Source organism: Theropithecus gelada, chromosome 8, assembly GCF_003255815.1.
Source record: "Theropithecus gelada isolate Dixy chromosome 8, Tgel_1.0, whole genome shotgun sequence".
Lineage (NCBI taxonomy): Eukaryota > Metazoa > Chordata > Mammalia > Primates > Cercopithecidae > Theropithecus > Theropithecus gelada.
The window spans coordinates 72,877,952-72,891,980 of NC_037676.1; the positions used below are offsets into that span (position 1 = coordinate 72,877,952).

At 37.9% G+C, this 14,029-nt stretch overlaps 1 protein-coding gene across 2 annotated transcripts in view; it reads right to left on the reverse strand.

The window, feature by feature from the left end:
• Positions 1 to 954: 954 nt before the first annotated feature.
• The window catches only part of LACTB2 (lactamase beta 2), a 33,972-nt gene continuing 20,897 nt past the window's right edge, over positions 955 to 14,029 (reverse strand). The window contains exons 4-8 of one of the 2 annotated variants that reach the window (XM_025393556.1): positions 10,080 to 10,258; positions 7,006 to 7,154; positions 4,959 to 5,040; positions 4,226 to 4,314; positions 955 to 1,459 (exon numbers count right to left, since the gene is read on the reverse strand). In XM_025393556.1, coding sequence (XP_025249341.1) covers positions 4,271 to 4,314; positions 4,959 to 5,040; positions 7,006 to 7,154; positions 10,080 to 10,258 — 454 coding nt within the window. In that variant the 3' untranslated portion in view covers positions 955 to 1,459; positions 4,226 to 4,270. Of the gene's footprint in view, positions 1,460 to 3,960; positions 4,315 to 4,958; positions 5,041 to 7,005; positions 7,155 to 10,079; positions 10,259 to 14,029 lie in introns of those variants that run through there. The other variant, XM_025393555.1, reaches the window with a different exon arrangement.

Consider the following 14,029-nt stretch of genomic DNA (forward strand, 5'->3'; position numbering starts at 1 on the left):
GATAAAACTTCTGGTCCCTGATGATTGGTCCAGAGCAGTCAGCATAAAGGCTGGTCAGTAACATATAAGAAAGTGTGGCAAGAAAATTCTCTCAAACAGAGAACAAATACACCAATCAGATCGTTTTCTATGAGGAGATCAGTACCTGAGACATGAAGAGGGCTACACAGTTGCCAAACAGAGGCTGAAGATATGCAGAGAGAAGGCAGAGGTGACAACAAGCAGGCTTTGGAAACTCTTGAATAAACAGAACATGAGTAAGCAAAAACTTCCAGGTGCTCTGAACGGAAGGTAAAGTGATTGTCTGAAGTACTGGAAATGAATAGAGGAATGAAATCACCATAATAGAAGAGGACCAACTCTTGCTGTGAGGATACAACAAAATAATACTAGAACTGCCCCAGAACCTGAAATGCTTTCCAATTCCTAAAGTATACATACCTCAACCTGTATGAAACACGGCTGGATAACAATATGTTGCTTCCTGTGTGATTTCTGTGTTCCCATGAGATTCTTGTTATCCCTATGGCCTCAACACACAATAACATAAATTCTAGTGGTATAAATTAGTTCCCCAACAAAATGATGCTCTGCCATATCTATGTGCATACATGATTTCCTCCAATTGGAACAATTCTCCCATCTACCATACAAAAACCCCTAACTTTGCCTACCATGTACCCATCTTTTAAGACTGAGCTCAAGGTCCTCTAAGCAGCTTTCTATAACTCAGCCAGGTAAGCTCCTCTTCCTTTACTCTAGCACATGGTAATTGTATGTCTTCATAAATAAAATATGAGCTTCTTTTGTTTACCTTTGTATCCCCGGGCCTGGCCCAGTACCCAGGACAAAGCAGACATTTAATGAATGCCATTGTTTTGGTTAAAGCTCTCAGTTGCTAGACTCTTTCAATAAACAATAAATGTACTAGTCTTCCATTATCACCCCTCTTCCAATATATCTAATTAGAGTGTGCAGTATCTGAAGTGGGCCACAGTACTATAAAAAGACAATGATTCCATGGCTTTTACGTAAGATTTCCTCAGCTCAGAATGCCCTTCTCATCCCTGTTTCCCAACTTCTTCCAAGAATAGAAGTAGGAAGTCCAGAATTAATTGCACTGGTTCAGGCAAGAGAGGATGATGGCCTGGACTAAGGAGTATTGGTGGGGTAAGAGGTAGTGATACATTCTGGAGGTGGAATAGGCATTAAGTACTTGGTGAAGATTTGGTTATAAGAGGAGGAAGAGAAGCATATCAAAAACGAATCCTGGAGTTTGAGACCAGCCTTGCCAACATAGTAAAACCGTGTTTCTACTAAAAATACAAAAATTAGCTGGGGCTATAATCCTAGTTATTCGGGAGGCTGAGGCAGGAGAATCGCTTGAATCCAGGAGGCAGAGGTTGCCGTGAGCCAAAATCGCACCACTGCACTCTAGCCTGGGCAACACGGTGAGATTCTGTTGCGCAAAAAAAAAAAAAAAAAAGGCCGGGCGCGGTGCCTCAAGCCTGTAATCCCAGCACTTTGGGAGGCCGAGACGGGCGGATCACGAGGTCAGGAGATCGAGACCATCCTGGCTAACACGGTGAAACCCCGTCTCTACTAAAAAATACAAAAAACTAGCCGGGCGAGGTGGCGGGCGCCTGTAGTCCCAGCTACTCGAGAGGCTGAGGCAGGAGAATGGCGTGAACCCGGGAGGCGGAGCTTGCAGTGAGCTGAGATCCGGCCACTGCACTCCAGCCTGGGCGACAGAGCGAGACTCCGTCTCAAAAAAAAAAAAAAAAAAAAAAAAAAAAAAAAGAATAAATCCTTTGGCCTCAGCCTTGGCTGCACTGTTGGCTTCCCTGGTTTTGAGGCTTTTGGACTTGGATTGAGCCATGCTACCAGCTTCTCTTTTTCCCCAGCTTGCAGGTAGCCTATCGTGGGATTTTGTCTTGTAACTGCGTAAGCCAATTCTCCCTAATAAACTCCCTTTTAGATATACATTTGTATTATTGGTTCTGCTCCTCTGGAGAACCCTAACATAGTATCATTCAGTGATATTAAGCACATTGACAGTGTTTTGCAATCACCGCTACCACCTATCACCAGAACTCTTTTCATCTACCCAAACTGCAAAACTTCTTACATGAAACACTAACTTCCCATTTCCCCTTCCTCCTAGTCCCTGGTATCCACCATTCTTCTTTCTCTCTATGAATTTGACCACTCTAGGCACCTCCTATAAGTACTATTGTATAGTGTTTATCTTTTTGTGACAGGCTAGTATCACTTAGCATAACGTCTTCAAGGTTCATCCATGTTGTAGCACATGTCAGAATTTCCCTCCTTTGTAAGAAGAAATACATTCTGCTATATGTGTATAGCATATTTTATTTATCCAGTTGTCCTTCAACAGACATTTAGGTTGCTTCCACCTTTTGGCTATTGTGAATAAAGTTGCTGTGAACATGGATGTACAAATGTCTGTTCAAGTCCCTGCTTTTAATTTTTTGGGTATATAGTCAGAAGAGAAATTGCTGACCATATGGTAATTCTAAAGGTTTTTTTGAGGAAGTACCATACTGTTTTCCATAGTGGCTACACAATTTTATGTTCCTATCAGCAATGCACAAGGATTCCTCCACATTCTTGCCAACACTTGTTATTTATTTATTTATTTATTTTAATTTTTAATTTTTAATAACAGCTATCCTAATGGGCCTGAAGTGGTATCTCAGGGTTTTAACATTTATCTAATGATGAGTGATGATGAATATCTTTTCATGTGTTATGGGCCACTTGTATATCTTTTGTGGAGAAATGTCTATTCAAGTTCTTTGCCTATTTTTCAATTAGGATGATTTTGTTTTTGAGTTTATAGTTATTTTGTAATAAGAACCAGTTCTAGGAATACGGGTCTAGGTCTTCAAAGCATGAGAATAAGTGTATTAGAATGGCATGAAAATTCTAGGGACTTTGGGAAAAGAGGCAGAAAGAGATGAAGCTGCCAAAGAAAACTAAAAAAATGTTAAGTCTGGCTGGGTGTGGTAGCTCATGCCTATCATCCCAGCACTCTGGAAGGTTGAGGCAGGAGGAATGCTTGAGCCAGTTCAAGACTAGCCTAGGCAACACAGTGAGATTCTATCTGTATAAAAAATAAAAACATTAGCCAGGTGTGGTGCTGTGTGCCTGTAGTCCCAGCTATTCAGGAGGCTGAGGTGGGAGGATTGCTTGAGCCTGGGAGGTAGAGACTGCAGTGAGCTGAGATTGCACAATTGCACTCCAGCCTAGGTGACAGAGACTGTCTCAAAAACAAACAAAAAACTTTTTAAAGTCTCACTCTTTAGAGAAGAGTAAACAAAATGCACTCAGAATTCTGGGCATATTTTAGTATTGTAGTTTGAGAACTGTATAAGTAAGCACTGGTGGACTGCCTTGTGAACCTAACCACTATATAGGAACACTACTTATATAAAAATATAAAAAATGCCCTATGTTATAATCCTTTAATTTAAATGTAAACTTTTGGTATATAATTCATGTATAAGCTGATGACTATTTACATACTAAAATTTAAACTTGGGAAGTATGTTGGTTGCATTAATGGATTACAGAAATAATTACTCATTATATAATACTTTAAATTAGGAATTTAATATTTTTCAATCACCAAAAATTCATTTGCATGAATCATTTGTGGTATACCAGAATAAGAAAATACACATGATACAGAGTTATGGAACCAATAGATAGTCATGATATAGTTGATAGAAACATCAAGACAAAGCAATTATGTACAGATAGAGACAAGGGTTGAGAAAAGAGTAAGGGTGCATAGAAATCTGTGCTGTTAAATAAAGTAGCTATAGAAAACAGTATTACTGATCACTAATAATAGATAACTGACCACCAAAAATAACATCAAGTTTAAATTGGATAAATTTTATTATTTTTAAAGTAACCATTTTATTGAATCTATTGAAAACTGATAAACTATTAGATTCTGAATTTTAAAGTAACCATTTTATTGAATCTATTGAAAACTGATAAACTATTAGATTCTGAATTTTTGGTAAAACGTTATAAGACCAAGGTTAGAGAAATAACCTATCATATGGTTGTATAGTGTAATTCATATATTTTAGCATAAATATAACATTATTTTAAAGCATATCTAGGGTTATTTTCAATGTTTTATACTTTTATACTGTCTATAAAATAGCCTATAGTTAAGAAAACATACCATTCTCTCAAAGCAAAATAAAACAAAGCTTTCTTTAATCTGAAACTAAAGATGAGCTTTCCATTTCTTGTCAGGATCTGTGCTGCTAACTGTAGAAAGAAAATCAGAGAGTAAAAATTTAACAATAGATAAGTAAATGCACTGGATTTTAAGTTACCTTGTGGCTAGAAAAAGCACTCATTCTTAAAATAATTTTGTTGCTCAATATAAAGTTGGGTATTTTTGGTACATGTAAAAACATTGCTAAGGCTTCCATATCAAATTCAAGCTTAGAATTCTGGCTTTTAAGGATTACATTTCTATAAATTATTAGTTTGACAAACTAACACTAGAAAATAATTACATAATTACTGCTTTAACATCTCTGAGTTTACTACCTTTACCACTGTTTAAAACCTTTGGCTGTTCCCAAATCTACCACATGTAAAATTCTTCATGGTTTTTGGGTCTGGGAGAATAGAAGTTATCTTCCTACTACATGTCTTTGATTGCCATTCTGGTGAGTAAGGATTGGAATTCCAACTGAGATTCTAATTCCCATGGGAGCCTTTGGTTCCAACTTGTGGTCAACTGGCCCTGTGCTACTGACCTTCCTAGCGCCTGTCTCTCTCCAATTTAAAGTGATGTTCATGGGAGAACTCTGATGGGTATTATTTTTCCTCGAAGGAAACTAAGGCATCTGCAAAAATATTTTAAATGCTGGTAACAGAAGAAAATTTGGAAGCATACTCACATATTTTTCCTTCTTTTTCTAGTTTTTTCAAATGAAGCAAGAGATTACGTTTAGCCATTTCATGTAAATTCTCAGGAGTATTCTAAAAGAAAAATGAAGGTGAAAAAAATTCCTTCTTTTTAAAAAAAGAACAGTTAATTTTTTTGAAAGCTTTGAAGAAAAGCAAAATGTAACAAAAGTTTATCTTAAACACATTTTTAACTTAACATTTTTCACAATTTCACTTTGTATACATCTTGTTTTATATTCTATCTATACTCCTATAGATAGAATAGGTTGTAAGTGCCATAAAGACAGTAGCAGTATCTGTTCTTTTTTTTTGAGACAGAGTTTCACTCTTGTTGCCCAGGCTGGAGTACAATGGCGCGATCTCAGCTCACTGCAACCTCCGCCTCCCAGGTTCAAACTATTCTCGTGCCTCAGCCTCCTGAGTAGCTAGGATTACAGGCGTGTGCCAGCATGCCTGGCTAATTTTTGTATTTTTAGTAGAGATAGGGTTTCACCACATTGGCCAGGCTTGTCTCGAACTACTGACCTCGGGTGATCCACCCGCCTTGGCCTCCTAAAGTACTGGGATCACAGGCGTGAGCCACCATGCCCGGCCCAGCAGCAGTATCTGTTTTGTTCATTACTGAATATTCAGTGTTTAGCATAATAATACATAGCAGAAACACATTAATATTTTATGAATGAATAAATGTAAAAATTATTCTTAGAATGTTTTCATGATGCTACAGACAGTTGGCCCTATAATTTATTTATTAGGTTACACGGTAATATCTTTGTATAGTTTAATTTAAATTTAATTTTTTAAAAAAAGTTTTTGGGGTGGGCGCAGTGACTCACACCTGTAATCCCAGCACTTTAGGAGGCCGAGGCAGGCGGATCACCTGAGGTCGGGAGTTCAAGACCAGCCTGACCAACACTGAGAAACCCTGTCTCTACTAAAAATACAAAACTAGCCAGGTGTGATGGCACATGCCTGTAATCCCAGCTACTCGGGAGGCTGAGGCAGGAGAATTGCTTCAACCCGGGAGGCGGAGGTTGCAGTGAGCTGAGATGGCACCATTGCACTCCAGCCTGGGCAACAAGAGAGAAACTCTGTCTCAAAAAAAAAAGTTTTTGAGATACAGTCTTGCACTGTCACCAAGGTTGGTGTGCAACAGTACGATGTTGGCTCACTGCAGCCTTTACTTCCCAGGCTCATGTGATCCTCCCATCTCAACCATCCGAGCAGCTGGGATCACAGGCATGTGCCACCACGCCCGGCTCATTTAAAAAATTTTTTGTAGAGTTGAGGTCTCACTATGTTGCCCAAGCTTGTCATGAACTCCTGGGCTGAAGCAACCCTTCCATTTAGCCTCCCAAAACGCTGGGATTACAGGGGTGAGCCACTATGCCTGGCCACAAAAGCTTACATTTTTAACCTCTAAGCTATGCTACCTAGACAGCAGACATCTAATAAACATTTGCTGAAAAACTGAATTATACTGAATGCTATATAGTGCTGTCAATACAGTGATATTCTCAGAGGCCACTGACGTGTAAGGCTCTTTCCCTACATACTACTTTACTCATGTTCTTTGATTTTTTTTTTCCTTTTTCTCCATTGTTTGGCATTGCTACTACTTCTCACTGCTTTGCTACTACTTCTCACTGTTACCATCCCAATATTTGTGCTAGCAGGTCACCCCTCCTTTCTTGGTGCAGGCTAGCACACGAGATAATCAAGATGGCTAGAATAATCCAAAAATTATTACAAAATGTAATCATCAGGCTCTTGGTAGTTCCTCCTAAATAGGCAGTTTCTCCTACAATAGTCAAGTATATAAAGTTCAATGATGGCTCAAAATGGCTATCTTTGTTCTCTAAGGCCAGTTTTTGTTTAATTTTAGCGCTGTAGAAAGTTTAGGCTGCTGGTCTCACATCTAGAAAAGTGGCATAACTTCTGATCTGGGATATGATAAGTTTACCATTTCTATAGTCTACTAAATAGATAATTCTGATAAATCTGTGACTACATACAAATAAGAAAACTGAAAATTACCTTGTAAATAATTTTTACAAGCTCCATTACTGTAAATGATTTCTCAAAGTTCTCATGAAATAATGTAAGAATTTGCTGCTCTCGGATATTTCTGTGAGAAATGTATTCTTGAATTTTAGCTTCAGCATTATGAATTACTGGGCCATGTCCTGAATGAAAATAATTATGAGTTACTTCAGCCAGATAAAAAAATACTAAGTACAACAGAAGCTAACTCACTCTATGAACTATTTGGAAAGCTATACAGATGAAAGAGATTTAAAAATTATGTACAATGCCCCCCAATTAGAAAATTATAGCAAATACAATCTATAGAAAATATTGTGTACATTAAAAATAGGAATAAAAATTTAACAATAAAATATTGCAATAAAAATAGCAACTACAATAATAACAATAGGTAAGGTTTATGGAGTGCTCACTATGTGCTAGGCACTGCCCTAAATGATTAACATACATTATTCTTACAAGAATCCCATGAAGTAGGTACAATTATTATACCTTTCTTATGGCAGAAACTGAGGCATACGGAGGGTAAATAATCTGTCCACAGTTACATAGCTAAGAAGGGGTACAGTTAGGATTCTGACGGGATCTCTTAACCACTCTGTGCTCTTGACCATTAGGCTAAGCTTATAAAATACTGCAAAAGGAGAATGTAAAAAGCAGTTTCATGTACATGACCAAGCTCTATTAAAAATTCACAAGACCCACAGTAGAACTTTAAGAATCCTATCTATACGCTTATGTATGTCAGAAATTTTGACAACCCAGATTAAGTTATACTATAATTTACCTCCCCTTTAAGATAGTACATATTAATAGTATATATTATACAAGTCTGGAAGAATGATGTTCTTGAATATTTGAGAACAAAATATTCAGAAGCAGGCTAACCTGTTATGGGATCTGGTTAGACACAGACCTATCATTTATTTGCTGTGTGGCTAATAAATGAGGAATTATCTGAATCTCTCCAAGCTGTTTCTTCTGATGTGTGGTGAGGAAACCACTACCTACTTTACAGGGTTTTGGTGAGGATGACAACTATAAAGGCCCTTGCACAAAACCTGATGGCTAGAAGGCTTTAATATTATGGTAGCTATGGCTACAGAGCATAATTTACATATAAACAACTGCTGTGCTAGTAAGCCACTTCACTGGATTCATTAAAGCACTCTAGAATCTTTACTAGGCAGCCTCTCATTAGCTTAGCCTGAATGTGAATTCACCGAACGTCTGCCCTCTTCTCTTTAAAAATAGCTGTCTTTAGCAAAAACAAAGCAAAACGAACAAAACCCCCAAAGCTATCAGCCTGCAATCCTTTAATGTCATCATATTAATCTAAATGCCTAGCTCTACTGTATGTTTTTTATTTCCCCAGCAGTAGGAACTCATCACAGAGTATAAATGTGTTGAAGATACTGGATGGATGGATCTTTCAATGGGTTAGGAGCAAGTTAGAAGAACTTAGAAAATTAAGTGACCTAGTCCCTTTTTCCTTTTGGGCCTTTTTGTTGGGTCCTTTCTTAGCTTTTTTTTTTTTTTTTTTTTTTTTTGAGAAGGAGTCTCACTCTGTTGCGTGATCTCTGCTCACTGCAACCTCCGCCTCCCATGTTCAAGTGATTTTCCTCCCTCAGCCTCTTGAGAAGCTGGGATTACAGGTGCCCGCCACAATGCCTGGCTAATTTTTGTATTTTTAGTAGGGATGGGGTTTCACCATGTTGGCCTGGCTGGTATTGAACTCCTGACCTCAGGTGATCTGCCTGCCTTGGCCTCCCAAAATGCTGGGATTACAGGCATGAGCCACTGCGCCTGGCCATTTCTTAGCTCTTAAGATGAAGGAGAGATTGATATTGTAGAAGAGTCCAGTGAGATCTGAGATACTAATATGTTTCTCTTTCTGGAGAATGGAAATGAGGATTACCATTTTATAGTTGATATAGAAGCTATTGGTATTTCAATATTGTAAATTAAAAAAACTAAAGCTCAGAGGTCAAACATTACCCAAAGTTACACAGCTAAAATGTGGTACAAATACAAATCAAGTTAACAAAAATGACGGTGGCTTATGGAATGAAAATATTTTCCCATTTCAATGTAAGCTTATTTCTTTGCACAGTTCTATTAATAACTGTATGTTGAAAAATAACCCTCATATCTTTATCAAAAGTTATTAATATGGCTCTCGGCCTTCTCTTTAACTGCACAGCTAGAGAGGACTTAGGGGTGTATTTTTTTCCTTTTTTTTTTTTTTTGAGACAGAGTCTCACTCTGTTGCCCAGGCTGGAGTGCAATGGCGGATCTTGGCTCATTGCAACCTCCACTTCCCAGGTTCAAGCAATTATCCTGCCTTAGCCTCCTGAGTAGCTGGTATTATAGGTGCCTGCCACTATGCCCGGGTAATTTTTTATTATTAGTAGAGACAGGGTTTCAACATGTTGGCCAGGCTGGTCTCGAACTCCTGAACTCGGGTGATCTGCCCACCTAGGCCTCCCAAAGAGGGGTATATTTTAAAGAAGTAGTTTATATGTTTTTTTTTTTTTCCCCGAGACAGAGTCTTGCTTTTGTCACCCAGGCTGGCACACAGCGGTGCGATCTCGGCTGACTGCAACTTCCATCTCCCATGTTCAAGCGATTCTCCTGTCTCAGCCTCCCAAGTAGCTGGGATTACAGGCGTGTGCCACCACGCTCAGCTAATTTTTGTATTTTCAGTGGAGACGGGGTTTCACCATGTTGGCCAGGCTGGTCTCGAACTCCTGACCTCATGATCTGCCCGCCTTGGCCTCCCAAGTGCTGGGATTACAGGTGTGAGCCACCGAGCCTGGCCTTATATGTTATCTCTTCAAGGCCAAATACATACAGAGACAAGCCAAAATGAACCTTCCTCATCATCTGACACAAATGGTTTGCTAGGTTTGAAAAACTATCCACTTTGGCATGCCGGTAAACCCAGCACTTTGGGAGGTTGAGGTGGGAAGACTGCTTGAGGTCAGGAGTTTGAGAACAGCCTGGATAATACAGCAAGACCTTGTCTCTATTTAAAAATACAAAAAAATTAAAAAATTACCTACCTGGATATATAATATCAGCTTTAATTTTCAATAACTCTTTTAAAGAGTTCATATAATCATAGAGGTCTTCAAATATCGTTGTTCCTTCCCCTAGGATGCAGTCTCCAGAAAAGATAGCATTTTCCTCCTCTAAGAGTAGAGCCATATGATCATCAGTGTGGCCAGGTGTATATAGAACTCTGGTTGAAAGAAGAAATAAGGAATAATAACAATTATGAACTCAGGCTTAGAAGAAATTTTGAGAAGTAAATTATTCTCTATCCTTATCTTTAGACACAAATAAACAGATGAGTTAAAAAGTATCTTTTTTTTCTTGTACCCACTGAAAATTATCATTAGAAAATGCTCTCCTTCAACTAAATGAAGATTCTCACTCTGAAGTAAAATTTAATACTTTTCCCACCCTTTTTTTTTTTCTTTTTTTTTTGAGACAGGGTCTCACTCTGTTACCCAGGCTGCAGTTCAGGGGCAAAATCACAGGTGACTGCAGGCTCAATCTTCCAGGCTCAAGTGATCCTCCCACCTCAGCCTCCTGAGTAGCTGGAACCACAGGTGCGGGCCATCAAGCCTGGCTAATTTATTTTTATTCTTTGTAGAGACAGGAGCTCACAAAATTGACAGGCTGGTCTTGAACTCTTAGACTCAAGCAATCCTACCACCTTGGCCTCCCAAAGTGCTGGCATTATAGGCATGAGCCACCTCGTCTGGCCTCCTACCTTTTTTCTTATTTTATAAGTAATAAGCACTGATTATAACAAATTTGGAAAAGAGAAAAGGAAAGTATTTAAAAGAAATGAACATCAACAATCATTTCTATTCCTCAGAGGGAGTGCTTTTATTATTATAGAATATACATTTATTTTCTATGCATATTTATATTTTAAAAACAAAACTGTGATATTGTTTTAATACCTGATTTTTGAATTCTTAACTTACTATATTGTATTTTCCTACATCATTATATGTTTACATCATTTTATACACACACACACACACACACACACACATATATATGTTTGTTTATTTTTGAGATAGGTCAAGGTCCTGCTATGTTTTCCAAGCTGTTCTCACCCAGGCTGAAGTATGGTGGCGTGATCCTGGCTCACTGCAGCCCTGACCTCCTGGGCTCAAGCAATTCTCCCACTTCAGCCTCCTGAGTAGTTGGGAGCACAGGTATGTGCCACCACGCTTGGCTAATTTATTTTTATTTTTTGTAAAGACAAGGTCTGTCTATGTTGCCTAGGCTGGCATCAGTATATACTTTTCAAAGACAAGTATTTAAGTGCTTAGCACAGTAGGTGGCACAAAGTTGCATGCTTAATAAATGGTAAAAAATTTATTTAAATTTTTTTAAAATAAAAAATTTATTTTAAAGCTTAAAAGAAACTTTCTTAACAGGCAGCAGGTGGTCAGAAAAAGACTCTTTAATCTATTTTAAGAACAGAGCTTTTTTTTTTTTTTAATAAATTTTACCCTACATAAGAAATTTATATGCTTTTGTTTCCTTTTTCCTTTCCTCCAATTTTCAGTTTTTGTTGACAAAACTGATTATAATACTTTTAAAGTATGACAGGTATTTTATTTCAAAATTTCTTATTTACATTTATATTGTTTTGTAACTATGCCAACAAGAAACCAGATAAACAAAAAGCTGAGTTCAAATAATCTGTTCTGCGAAGCACCCCCTGACTTCTCAGCAATATACAGACTTAATTCTCTGTACTGGTCACCGTTGCCTCTACATTATTATTCTACTTTGAATTATATACTATTCTGTAGGCTTCAGATTGTTTTGTTTACTATTCTACCTCACAAGATTATGAGTTCCAGAAGGGCAGGACTCTCATCTCATTTTCATTTTTATATACCCAGTACTTGGCACTCGGTAGTAGCTAATTTTAGTAATAGATTGCTTTCCATGTGCCAGGCACTGTCTTCAGGGATTTACACATATTACACATTTAATCCTTACACTACTTTGGGTTAGGCATTATTAACCTCTCTATTTTACATTTTATATAAATAAATCACAGCAAATAGTAATAAATGTCTAAAGGAATATAGTTTAAATTATATTTTATTTAGTTTAAGAGGATAATTACCTGTCTATTCTAGTCAGTATTGAGTTATTATGTGCTTGGAATATATATCTATTTCTCTATCTGTATATACAACTTTTTGTTTTTATTTTTTTGAGACAGAGTCTCACTCTGTCACCCAGACTGGAGTGCAGTGGTGCAATCTTGGCTCACTGCAACCTCTGCCTCTCAGGTTCAAGCAATTCTTCTGCCTCAGCCTCCCAAGTAGCTGGGACTACAGGTGCTCGCCACCATGCCTGGCTAATTTTTGTATTTTCAGTAGAGATGGGGTTTCACCATGTTGGCCAGGGTGGTCTCAAACACCTCACTGACCTCAAGTGATCTGCCCGCCTTGGCCTCCCAAAGTGCTGGGATTACAGGCATGAGCCACTGTACCCAGCCATGCTTGGAATATACTTAATAAATCTTCACAATAACGGAATATTTTGTGGGAACAGGGTAAATGTGATGACATATAGATGAGTGATAAGTGACTTATCAGACAGGAGAAAATGGAAGCCTAAATAAGCAGCGGGGAAAGCTGAGAACCAATCAGATTTGCACTGCAGAATTCCTCAAAGTCTAAGGATTTGGGAAATCTGGAAGTGGAGAGTGAAGTGGAAGGAAGGTGGCTGAAATAAGAAGTCTATTGAAAGTCTTTTTAACAAACATTCAGATCCTCAGAGTCTCTTCCCACTTTGAGTTGAGAAGTGCCCCAGTCTCACTAAGGGAAACGCTGGAGGTTTAATCTTTGAAGAGGGTAAAACAAGGCACAGATGGAGGAAGAGACAATATACTAAAAAAAAAAGGAAGATTACAAGAATATATGTAGATTCCTATGCCTTCTTTCCACACTCAGCTTCTATAATTCTGGCAGCCAGGCCTTTACCCTACATGAAGATTAGAAGAGTCTTTTTCTAAGTTATTTTACCAACTCAGGAAGAAAGACTCTACGATACCAATGATGGAAGGTTCCCAACTGAAGAGCTCATCCAGATTATCCTACAGTGAGGCTTAAAGCCTACAGAAGACTCCCCCTCACATTCTCAGAGCTCCCAAATAGCTCTGTAGTTTCCATCAGAACACAATTAGTAAACATCAGAAGATAATCAGGATTACTAGTCATCTAAGGAAAGTCATGTTGAAGACAGTGAATAAAAACGAACAAGCAAAGCAGTTATGAAGAAAATTTCCAAAAGAACCAAACCCCATAGAATATAATATCCTCAGCAAAAAGAGAAGAAATTGCAACTATGAAACAAGAATAGGGTAGTATAAAAGGAACATTTCGGAAACAAAAAGGGTTCCTGAAAATTACAAATCTGAGAACAGAAATAAAAACATGTAGTAAGGTTAGGTGATAAAGTTAACAAAAATCTCCCAGAAAGTATAGTAAAAAGGCAAAAAGATGAAAAATGAGAGAGAAAAAAATAAAGTTAGAGTAGTACAGAAGTTCTAACAAAATAATAGGAATTTTAGTAAATGAAACAGCACACAAGAGATGACAGAAAATATGCACCTCAAGAAAAGTTTTGGAACTGAAGGACATGTTTCCAGACTGAAAAGGCCTATCACGGATTGACAAATACTCTGCTTTGACTAAAACTATAGTCAACTCCTCTGAGTTTTTTCTGATGATGGGACTCAGAACACACCACCGCCAAAATATGGCACCTTTGCATGCTGAGTATTTTAAGATGAAGGAATCACTGTGAAATTTCAGGATACAGTGGACAAGAAGGAAAAAAGCAAAAGCCAGGGACCAAAAAAGTTAGCAACAGAAGGGCTTTAGCTTTCTCTATTGCAATATTGAAACCAGAAGGAAATGAAACCTTGCAGACAATACTGAGAAGAAAAAAGACTTTCAACTTA